This window comes from Berghia stephanieae, chromosome 6 (genome assembly GCF_034508935.2).
Source record: "Berghia stephanieae isolate SIO BIC M18660-M18661 chromosome 6, UCSD_Bste_1.3, whole genome shotgun sequence".
NCBI classification, from domain to species: domain Eukaryota; kingdom Metazoa; phylum Mollusca; class Gastropoda; order Nudibranchia; family Aeolidiidae; genus Berghia; species Berghia stephanieae.
The window spans coordinates 12,012,194-12,022,605 of record NC_088365.1 but is presented as its reverse complement, the minus strand read 5'-3'; the positions used below and the strand labels follow the sequence as shown (position 1 = coordinate 12,022,605).

Sequence of the window (10,412 nt, the reverse complement as noted above, 5' to 3'; positions counted from 1 at the left end):
TTCGTGAAAAAGAATCTTTGTCTATTTTTAAACGTTCGCTTAAAACATATTTGTTTCGATTTTAGTAGATGGTATGAGAAGCAAGATAGGTTTGGTTTGTGTTGTGTGTTGTGTTGTGTGTGTGTATGTGTGTGTGTGTGTGTGTGTGCTTGTGTGTGTGAATGAGTATGTTTCAGCCAAAGTAATTTGTAATTTAAGCGCTTAGAGTCTGGTGTCTCGGAGTTATAGCGCTATATAAGTTTTCAGCATTATTATTATTATTATTATTCTTAGTAGTGATTGAGTTGATGGGTTTTTCATTTCTAGAAGATATTGATTTGCAAGATTTAAGAGACTAAAGCCCTATATAGAGGGCAATAAAAAAAGACAGTCCATTTAAGTCCAGCTCAGTTATCCTCATACTGAAGGACTAATTTTTGTAAGTTCACCAATGACACATCTTTTTATTCAAAGGTTCAAGCGAACATGGGATACTGTCCTCAATTTGATGCCCTCATTGACCAAATGACAGGCAGAGAGACATTGACCATGTATGCCAGACTACGTGGTGTACCAGAGGAGAACATCAAACCTGTGGTCAACCAATTGATTGATATCTTAATGCTCCGCCCTCACGCTGACAAAATGGCTGGTGCTTACAGGTACATTAAAATTTTGATATATATATATATATATATATATATATATATATATATATATATATTTTTTTTTTTTTTTTTTTTTTTTTTAAATATATTTTTGGTCTGATTCCTGTTATTAAATAGTCTCGATAGCTAATTGTTCTTGCCTCACAAGCAAAGAGACCGATACCAGTCCCAGTTGGAATTGAATTCTATTAGCCCTGGATGGAGTCAAAGTTTGTGTTTTTCTAAAACCTCTGCCCACCACCCTGTGGCGATTGCATAGCAGATCTGTTCGTTCTGGCAGAAAGGGATACGAGTGCAGTCAAAAAGGTCTTTTTAGTTCATTAGAATGATACGGACTCTCCTATTAAGAAAGGAATCCGTCAAGGGTGTGTTGCCTCACCAGATCTGTTTAATCTATACCAAGAAACAATCATGAGGGGCATAACCAATATGGAGGGAATAAAAGTAGGAGGTCACAACATAAATAATATAAGATACGCAGACGATACGGTACTCGTTGCAACATCAGAAATCCAACTTCAAAAAATTGTTGACAAAGTGGTAGTAGATAGTGAAGCCAAGGGAATAGAAGTGAATATCACCAAAACGGAATGCATGGTAATACAGAAAAAAACCGAAAACAACAACACCTGCAATATAACGATTCACGGCGAGCAACTTACCAACGCAGAAAGTTTTAAATACCTGGGTTCAATAGTGACAACAGATGGAAGATGTAACCGAGACATACGAGCAAGAATAACTCAAGCTAAACAGGCCTTTATGGACCTCGGAAACATTTTGAAAAACAAACAGATGTCGTTCGGGATTAGATTCCGAGTCTTGAAGTGCTACGTGTGGCCAATCTTGTTATACGGATGCGAAAGCTGGACTACAAATGCAGAAACACAAAAGAACATTGAAGCTTTTGAAATGTGGTGTTTGAGAAGGATGCACACAAAATGAACGAAGAAGTGCTAAAACAAACATACCAACAAAGGAAACTAATGCCCTTAATAGCGGATCGACAACTATCCTTTTTTGGAAACATAGTAAGGAAAGATAAGAATGAATACCTGGCAAGTTGTGGAAAAATACCTGGTAAACGCGCCCGGGGGAGACAAAGAAAAACACTCATAGACCAACTGAAGGGCTTCACCAACCTAACAATCCAAGAGCTGTTTGAAAAAGCAAGAGACAGAGAGGAATGGAGAGAGATAATTCATGCAGCAACCGAAGCCTGGACCAGGCATGGAACCTAGAAGAAGAAGAAGAAGAAGAATGATACATTCAGAAGTTTTATTTTTACTTTTGACAATACCAATTATTTATATTTCAACTTGAGTTTTTGTAATAACTTTATTAATGATTTTTGTGTGTTTATCTCCAGTGGCGGTAACAAGCGTAAGTTAAGCACAGCCATTGCCTTGGTAGGAGACCCCCATTTCATCATGCTGGATGAGCCTTCTGCTGGCATGGACCCCAAGGCCAGAAGACAACTCTGGAATGTTCTCTCTCAAGTTAGAGCCTCAGGCCGCACTCTTATATTGACCTCCCACAGGTAGATTTGAAAACATCCTTATCTAAATAACATTTTCTTCTCTGTTGTGGTCTTTACAATATTTTATAGTGTTGTTTATACTCTTCGTATTAAATTTGGCCTGCTTCTTTCAGCAACTCTTTTAAGATCATAACTATAAACTATGAATGATTGGGGTTTCTAAAGAAACTTAGTTTTGCTTGATTAATTTGTGATGTTTTAAATTTTTTATTTATCTTTTTTTTTTTTTTAATTTGGTTTTCTACACATTTTTTCTCAATCATTATAATGATTATATTTATTTTGTAATAACATGATTTATCAATGAAGTACTCAGGAATTCAAATGTAAAAAATATATTATTTTAATTGTATGAGGTTTTGTTATTTTTGCTTGTTTTTGTTGTTGTTTTTTTTTTGTGTTTGTTTTGTTTTGTTTTGTTGGGTTTTTTTTTTACTGGGGGGGGGGGCGTTTTTCTGTACTTTTCCTTTTTGTTTTTTTTTTGTTTTCGGGTTTTTGTTTTTTTTTTTTTTTTTTTTTTTTTTTTTGGGGGGGGGGGGGGGGGGGGGTTGTTTTTCGTTTTTTAATTTGTATTTTAAAATTTTATTCTCATTTTTTTTAGGGGGAAGGGGTGGCGTGTGAAGGGAGGAGGGGGAAAATATCTTAATGTATTATGTCAACAACTAACGTTTCTTAGAACTGGATAACCAATAAAAAATCCATTTCTTATTTATGAAATGGGTTATAATCTGTTATACTAGAACTAAAAGGAACAATTTTACTTTCAGCATGGAGGAGTGTGATGCCCTTTGCACACGGATCGCTATCATGGTGAATGGACGGTTTGTATGTTTGGGAAGTCCACAGCATCTCAAGAACAAATTTGGTCAAGGTTACACTCTAATTGTCCAGTTGGGATCTCTTCCAGATGGACAATCGGCACCAATCAATGATGTTGTAAACTTTGTCTGTGAAAACTTCCCTGGAACACAGGTAAATAGAGTCAGGATTATGTCCCGCAAAATTTGGTTGCTTTTGAAGTTACCAATAAAGAATGAATGTTTTTTCCTATTTTATTACATGTAGGGTATACTGTTTTGTCTTATTTGGGATATTTTTACAGTATCGTGCATAATCCTATCTGAGCTATTGATAGGTTTTATGTATAGTTCTATTTGGGTTATTGGCAGAGTATCGTGTACCATCCTATTTTGGCTACTGGTAGGGTATCTTATATTCTTCTATTTCTCTTATCTCTTTCAATGTAAGTTTCTATCCTTGTCCGATCCTTTGTCACAAGAAGGGAGAGAATAGTCGGATTTGAGCATGTATATATATATATAATCATTCTCATTAAATATCTTTGTGGACTAATCTCAATGAGACTATGGGTATCCTCTTACTTTTGCTTTGACATATGTGACACAAGAATATCGTAACGCTAATGAACTCTCATTTGGTACCATTTTCTTTCTTTTTTTTTTTAAAATTTCGATTTAGCTGAAGATTTTATGAATGCTATTTAAGGACTAAGTCTAAAAGTAATGATATTAAACTTTCTTGCTGAATTCTTCAGATGCTAAAGTTAGTCCTTTAAAGGGACCCAGTATATTTATTCTTAACAGGGACCCATTATTGACCTTAGCTGTCTATTTAATACCTCGTATCTATGCTCTTCCCATACATGTAACTTTCTATCTTTGCTCTGGGATGGGATTATTTTGTTCTGCCTCAGGTGAGAGCCAAATGGATGGCCCTTTTTGCAAGCAATGATTTTTGGTTGTAAAATTTTCCACTATTTAATGTTATTTTTTTGTACGTCACATTTTGTTACCTGGGTGGGGTATTCTGACCTCCCATGAAGGGCTGAGAGGTTACTTTCTGTGCCTCTATCTCTCATATGTTTTTTCTTTCCATGTTGCTCTCTGCCTTTGTTCTGGATTGAGATTGCTCGGATTTTTTTCCTGGTCCTGGAGGGGATTCTTAGCTGGCAAGGAGATGGTCAATATATAGTTGGGGGGGGGGGGGGGGGGGGGTTAGAGATGTTATAAAATCTCTAAAAACAACAAACAACATTATGTTACCCACTCTATGTCTTTTCAAGTTCAGGAGGTGGAATTTTCGTTAGGGTGGAAGAACGTTGACAGCCCCTGAGCCGATGGATTCTCCATTGGTCCACTTCCTTGCCATTGTTGTGTTCCTTTATGTTATTTATTCTTACCATGTAGCTTTCTGTTCTTATTCTGGAATGGGACCATTTTGTTTCGCCCAGCCTGCTTTGGGTCATTTCCTGAGAGAACAACAGTCAACAGTATCTTTTTTTTTTGTTGAGAGATCATATTTTGTTATTTGCAAATATTTTCTGTAGATTGTCATTGTTAGGTTCTTTTTCTTTGAAACTCAACCATTTGAGTGTGTATTCCTATCGGCAGAGTGTTAGTGTGGAACTTTTCGGTGGTTTCAGACAAGCTTTAAGGAAATAGTGCTTTTGTATCCACTTTAGATCTCCGAGGAACTTATTTTTTCCGCCAAGTTCTTATTAACGTGATTTAAATCTCTTTACTGCTCTATTATCTTCTTTTTTATTTACGGTACCTACTGCAATGATTTAATATTGTTGCAAATGCTTTAAAACATTTAAAAACTAAAACAACATGAACAAGCTCAATGTTGCATGTCTTCCCTATAGGGTAAGGGCTCAATGATAAATTCAATCATCTCGTCTTGTAACAAAATCAAGTGATGTTAAACATGATCAATGATCAGATGGGTGACGATGATTACAAAATTCTGGCCACAGATTTGTATCCTTGGTTAACAAACTTTACACACACACACACACACACACACACACACACACACACACACACACACACACACATACACACAGACACCATCATCATCATCATCATCATCATCATCTCTGTTGACTTGGCTATAAAGTATTAGTACACAGAAAAGGATATTGAAAGGCTACGAGTACAAAAGAAGACATGTGACTGTAGGGTATGAAATTTGGTTCCATATCGCATGTTTGGGTAATGAGTGCATATAATATGTGAAGTTCTAAGAGCATGATGATACTGGAAATGAGCTAGACTCTGTATCAATGTGCATCTTTATTTCATGTACGTAATGGTTTTTTCCATTTCATCAACAGGTATTTGACGACCATCAGGGATATGTCCATTTCCAAGTCCCAGACTCAACCGTCAAACTTGCTGATGTGTTTTCTCTCATGGAGTCGACCAAAGTTAATCTCAACGTCCGAGACTACTCAGTTCACCAGACCACATTGGAACAGGTGTTCCTAACCTTCACTCGATCACAGATTGTCCCCAAAGAGACTAAAAAGACTGGTCTTATGAAAGGAGTGTGCTGTTTTTGCTGTTTGAAATCGGGATGCATGAAATGAGTTAAAATTAATTTATCATTTGTTGAAAATAAATGTGAAGTTGAGTTGATCTTATCATTATGTTAAATTACATATCATATAATATTAATTTTCAAACTTAATAATTTTAAAATTATATACCACAAAATACAAGCCCTCAAAAAATGAAAATTAGGATCATTTTTAAAAATTGCTAATTGAACATATTATTCCTAATCCTGGGGACAGTGGAATTCTGATAAACCCATTACCACAGGGCCACGCCAAACTATTGGTTTACTTTAAACAAGATTGATTTTATCCATTATCAACGGAACATTCTTAGAGAAAGAACCAAAAAAAATTGGGACCAACAAGAAGTGTTGACTTTCAGCAAGAGTTGACTTTAAGAGTGTTGACTCAATGGGGATTCCACTGTATTTACACAGATAAAAATTGAATTAATTCATTTTGTTTAAAAAATCATTTGGAAGTAAATTCATGTTTTTCTATTGCTCAAGATCTGAGATGAATTATATTTTCATTCATTTTAAATGTTAGTGCTAGTCATTAATACTTGATGCATGTATTACATCTGCTGTGGAAAAAGTGATAACTAGGCCAACTAACCATGCCATCAGTAGAATGGTGTTATATCTTCTCTTTTGAATCAACTGTGTTTTGCAGTTTATTGAACTTTTACTGTTATCATGCTGGGAAAGGTAAATAAATTTCCATTTCGCACTCCATAAATTCCCCACTATCTATGGTTTGAGTACAGTGACATTATGCACACAAGATGGCTGACTAATGTTGACATGGCGAGTAAGAGGCGCATACATTTTATAACAACCAGGTCAGAAATCTCTCAAACGCTCACAATATCGATTTATAAAATACGTTTGGTGTCAAGAATAAAGTTGTTATATTATAGAAATAAACTGAAAATAGCTGCTGAAAAAAAAGAATGCTATTTGATTCTGTTTCCTCATAAATAAGTCAACGAAATGGACTAATAGATAGAAACATTTATCACCGGGAAATTTTATAGGCTAAAGAATGAGGCCTGTCTGTCCATTAGAACAGGACAGTGCTATCAAAGTTTAATTTAGTTTGTTTAAAATTCAGTAAGACTGCAACTCTATTGATGGGAAGGGGGGGGGGGGGTATGATCGATTATATATAAAGACGTGGTTGATTACATATTTTGTACATAAATCAGCATTGTTACTTGTTCATGGGAATTGTCCATTTCAGATTCGTGATTTGCTAACTGGCCATATAGCAAATTATTTTTGTCATACCTACTTAATAGTTGTTGCTTACTTTACATACTTAATGCATTTTTGAAGACAACATTCTCACATTTTGTCGTTATTTGTTTTGTTAGTCATACTTAATAAGAGAGAAAAAAAACCCGAAAAAAATTCAAATTATTGCTGTGATAAGATGAATTTTGATGAAAAGATGTTTTAATTTGTTCATTTTTTTAAAAAAAGGATATTGACAGTTTATAGTTTACATTCAATACCATAATACTATATCTATAAAGACATTTTTTATTTGTACTAAATTCAATTTTTCAAAATTGTTAGACAAGTCATCTCACAACTATGTAAATGCTGCAAGGAACGTCAAATTCTAATCACATCTTTTGAAAAATGTCATTTTCTAATTGTTCTTTTCTATCTTGACTTTTAACCGTTTTAATTCACACCCAAAGATCATTCCAAATGTCAAGTTGCTATGGCTCACTTTGTTTTGTAATTATTGCTCCTGTGATGCTGTCGGATACTTTCATTTATAACGATTCACATTGTATATGGAAGATGACTGTAATATTTTGTTCTGGAGTCATTCATTTGTATTATGTTACAGTGGAGTCTGCTTAAGAAAAACTCAGGGGGAAATTGAAAAAAAAATATTTATCTTAAGCAAGGATTATCTTATCCATTTCAAGAGAAACAACCTTTCAATTCAAAATGACTGGTGGGTCCAGTAGTTTTACCTGTTCATAAAAATGGAGTTGCGACTCTTATCAATGAAGCATGCATAGTCTTCTCATTTAGTAGCCTTCGTATTTTGTTTGTTTGTTTTTTGTATGTATTTTTGTTTTGTTTGGTTGTTTTGTTGTTTTTTGTTTTTTTTTTGTTTTTTTTTTTTTTGGGTATGATTTTTAGAGGAGAGTTGAGGAAGGAAGGCCACTATTTCAAAGAACAGTGTAATTTTACTGGACTGAGACCGATTTGTGTATATTTAAACCAGGCTGTGATAAGTTGGCTTATATAAGGAAAATAAAGGAACTGGGCGAAAAAAATTTAAACATGATTTTACCTTAAGTGAATTTATCTTATCTGGACTCCACTGTATTCTAGTTTTTATCTAGGAGAACAAAATTAACTATATGATGTCCTTTAAACGAAATACTGTGTCGTCCTTAATAAAGGCATATATGCTTTTGACAGCACCTTTAGTTATTTGCTCAATTGCTTCTCTCTTGTTGCTTTCCATTGAAAAATAAAGGAAATAGATGACAAGGATAGAAGAAGAAATAGGAAAACTTAACCATTAACATCACAATCATATCGATATTTTTGGGGATGTACTGACAAGTTTGATGTTGTATAGACATATTGAAAGAGAAAATGAATTATAGTTGTCCAACCAATGGTGATGCAACAACCATTTTAGGCTAATTAACACTTCGCTAGGATCATTGACTCACACAGGATAGTAACAATAATGTGTGCTTGCAGATTGAGTACAGATCTAATACTAACTTTTTTGGAGTCATGCTTGTTGATAGAACATGCCCCGCAGCACATTATCTAGCAGCATTTTATTTTTTCCAAGAGCACTTTGCGATTAATGAGGATGACACAGTAAGGGTATTTCCATATTCTAAAACATTCCATATAATAAATATTGTCAAATCCACATTCCAGTTTTGCCTTGTTGTACAGTACAGATTATTTGTTAAGAAAGCATAGATAATATAGAGGCTGGCCTTTTATTTGTTGAAAGAATATTATATTCTATCTTTTTGCATTACTTCATGCCTATACAATTTGTTACATAACATTTTTAGCTTATACAATAGTTTTTTTAAAGTCCCCAAGAATCTTTTTGTCCAATGAATTTTCATACCCATAATATTTAAAATGAGCCCAACGTATATTTATTTATATTGATTTGATCTTTTTGTTTAGATAACTGATTTCAAAAGCAGGGTTACCTCCATTAAAAAAAAAAAATCTTTATTTGTTTCATCTCGACACATTCTGAAGAATTTCTTGTGCCTTTTCTGTATGTCACTCATTTCTTTAGACTGTCTTATTTCTTGTCTGAAGAATTAGAAGACCATTTGCTAAGCCCTCATTCTATTTTCTAATCGAAAATGGAGCGAATCATTGCACGTTTCCTTTTCCGTGTAGAAATTGTAAAACTGTTTATTTTGTTGTATACATGATTTTTGAGATTATTTTCCCACTTGCTTTGTTTCTGAGTTTAAGTTTGGTAGTTTCATTGTAATGTATTGAATCAACATACTTCGATCTGGGTTCAAGTCTTTACTACTCATAATTTTTCTTTGGCCTCTTCATCACCCTGGTATTGAGTAGTTACTTCCATATTAAATTTTGAAAAAATTCTTTGGCATGGATTTTTTTTCTTTCCAGATATAATTTGTAAATTGTTTTCGTATTAGCAAGTGCAAATATCAAGAGAAACAGGTCCAAAGGTCAAATTATTTTTGTTTTATTTTTTGATAGGTAAATACACTCTCGCGCTATGAAGTATTTTTCTAAATGAATACATAATAAAATGTCGTGCTTTGTCCAATGATTATAAGATAAACGTTAAACTTCATCATACAATTACTTAAATCTTTGACTTAATTTGCAATATTATTATTGTGTTGTGATTTTTTTTAAAGTCTGACGAGAGTGCTCATTATTACAAGCGTTTTCGTGATTTGAACTCGTGAGCTTAGTTTTTTTTGTGAAATATAAGAATTAATTGTTGTTAAAATCTTTTCTCAGTCTTTGTCTTATAGAAATCATATTTATTCCCAGGTAAAATAAAATTTAAAATTTTGAAACAATGAGATTTAAGCTCATGGAGTGTCTGAACTTATTTATCTCACACACTAAGTTTTTTTTGTTTTTTGTTTTTTATTTATTGTGGGAATACCTCTTCAAGAATGTGATGAAAAGATTATTGTATGTAGTGCTATACGATTCACTCAAAGCCTGAAGTCAAGCCTCAAGTTGTGAAAATCGTGAAAAGCAAAAAAAAAAAAAAATATGCTTTTTTCAAGAACCCATTTAAAAGATTGTTTTCGAATGAAAATGCCAAAGTTATTTGAAAAGCGGAAATAGACATTTGTTTTGAAAAAAAAAATCGTGGGCAATGGAGCGTGCGTGTCCATCAAAATCCTGGTCTCCCTAGAAAACTGGTTAGTCTTAGTTTTTGTTTAATGCTAGTGAGCACAGATAAACTCTAGATCTCTATAGTCTCTCGACTATCTTGTCATCCTCTTTCCTTTTCAGATGACTACATGACGGAAATACGTGGCTCTTTTGCTGTTTTCTGACTAGGTGCCCTTTCACATTTTCACTAAAAACTTCAAAAATTCCTATTTTGAATTTTCAAACTTAAGAATTTTTTGACAAGTTGGGATCATTTCAAGTGATCAATATATGAAGTAATAGTGTGGGTTTTTTTTGGCCAAACTGTAAAAAGGCGTTTTGTCCGTGCATGGCAGTATTGCCAAAACTTCTAGAAATAAAAGCAATCAGCCCATGTATATTATGTTAAACATTGATCACGCTCACCCATGTTTATTCTTTATGTTATTATATCTCCTCTTTTG

The 10,412-nt window shown here is 33.7% G+C and overlaps 1 protein-coding gene across 5 annotated transcripts in view; it reads left to right on the top strand.

The window, feature by feature from the left end:
• LOC144974490 (phospholipid-transporting ATPase ABCA3-like) overlaps positions 1 to 9,646 on the top strand; it is a 129,281-nt gene extending 119,635 nt beyond the window's left edge. For 4 of the 5 annotated variants that reach the window (XM_078917393.1, XM_078917394.1, XM_078917397.1 and 1 more), the window contains 4 exons: positions 454 to 641; positions 2,017 to 2,187; positions 2,955 to 3,159; positions 5,327 to 7,856. In XM_078917393.1, coding sequence (XP_078773519.1) covers positions 454 to 641; positions 2,017 to 2,187; positions 2,955 to 3,159; positions 5,327 to 5,581 — 819 coding nt within the window. In that variant the 3' untranslated portion in view covers positions 5,582 to 7,856. Of the gene's footprint in view, positions 1 to 453; positions 642 to 2,016; positions 2,188 to 2,954; positions 3,160 to 5,326 lie in introns of all 5 variants that reach the window. The other variant, XM_078917395.1, reaches the window with a different exon arrangement.
• The last annotated feature ends 766 nt before the right edge of the window (positions 9,647 to 10,412 follow it).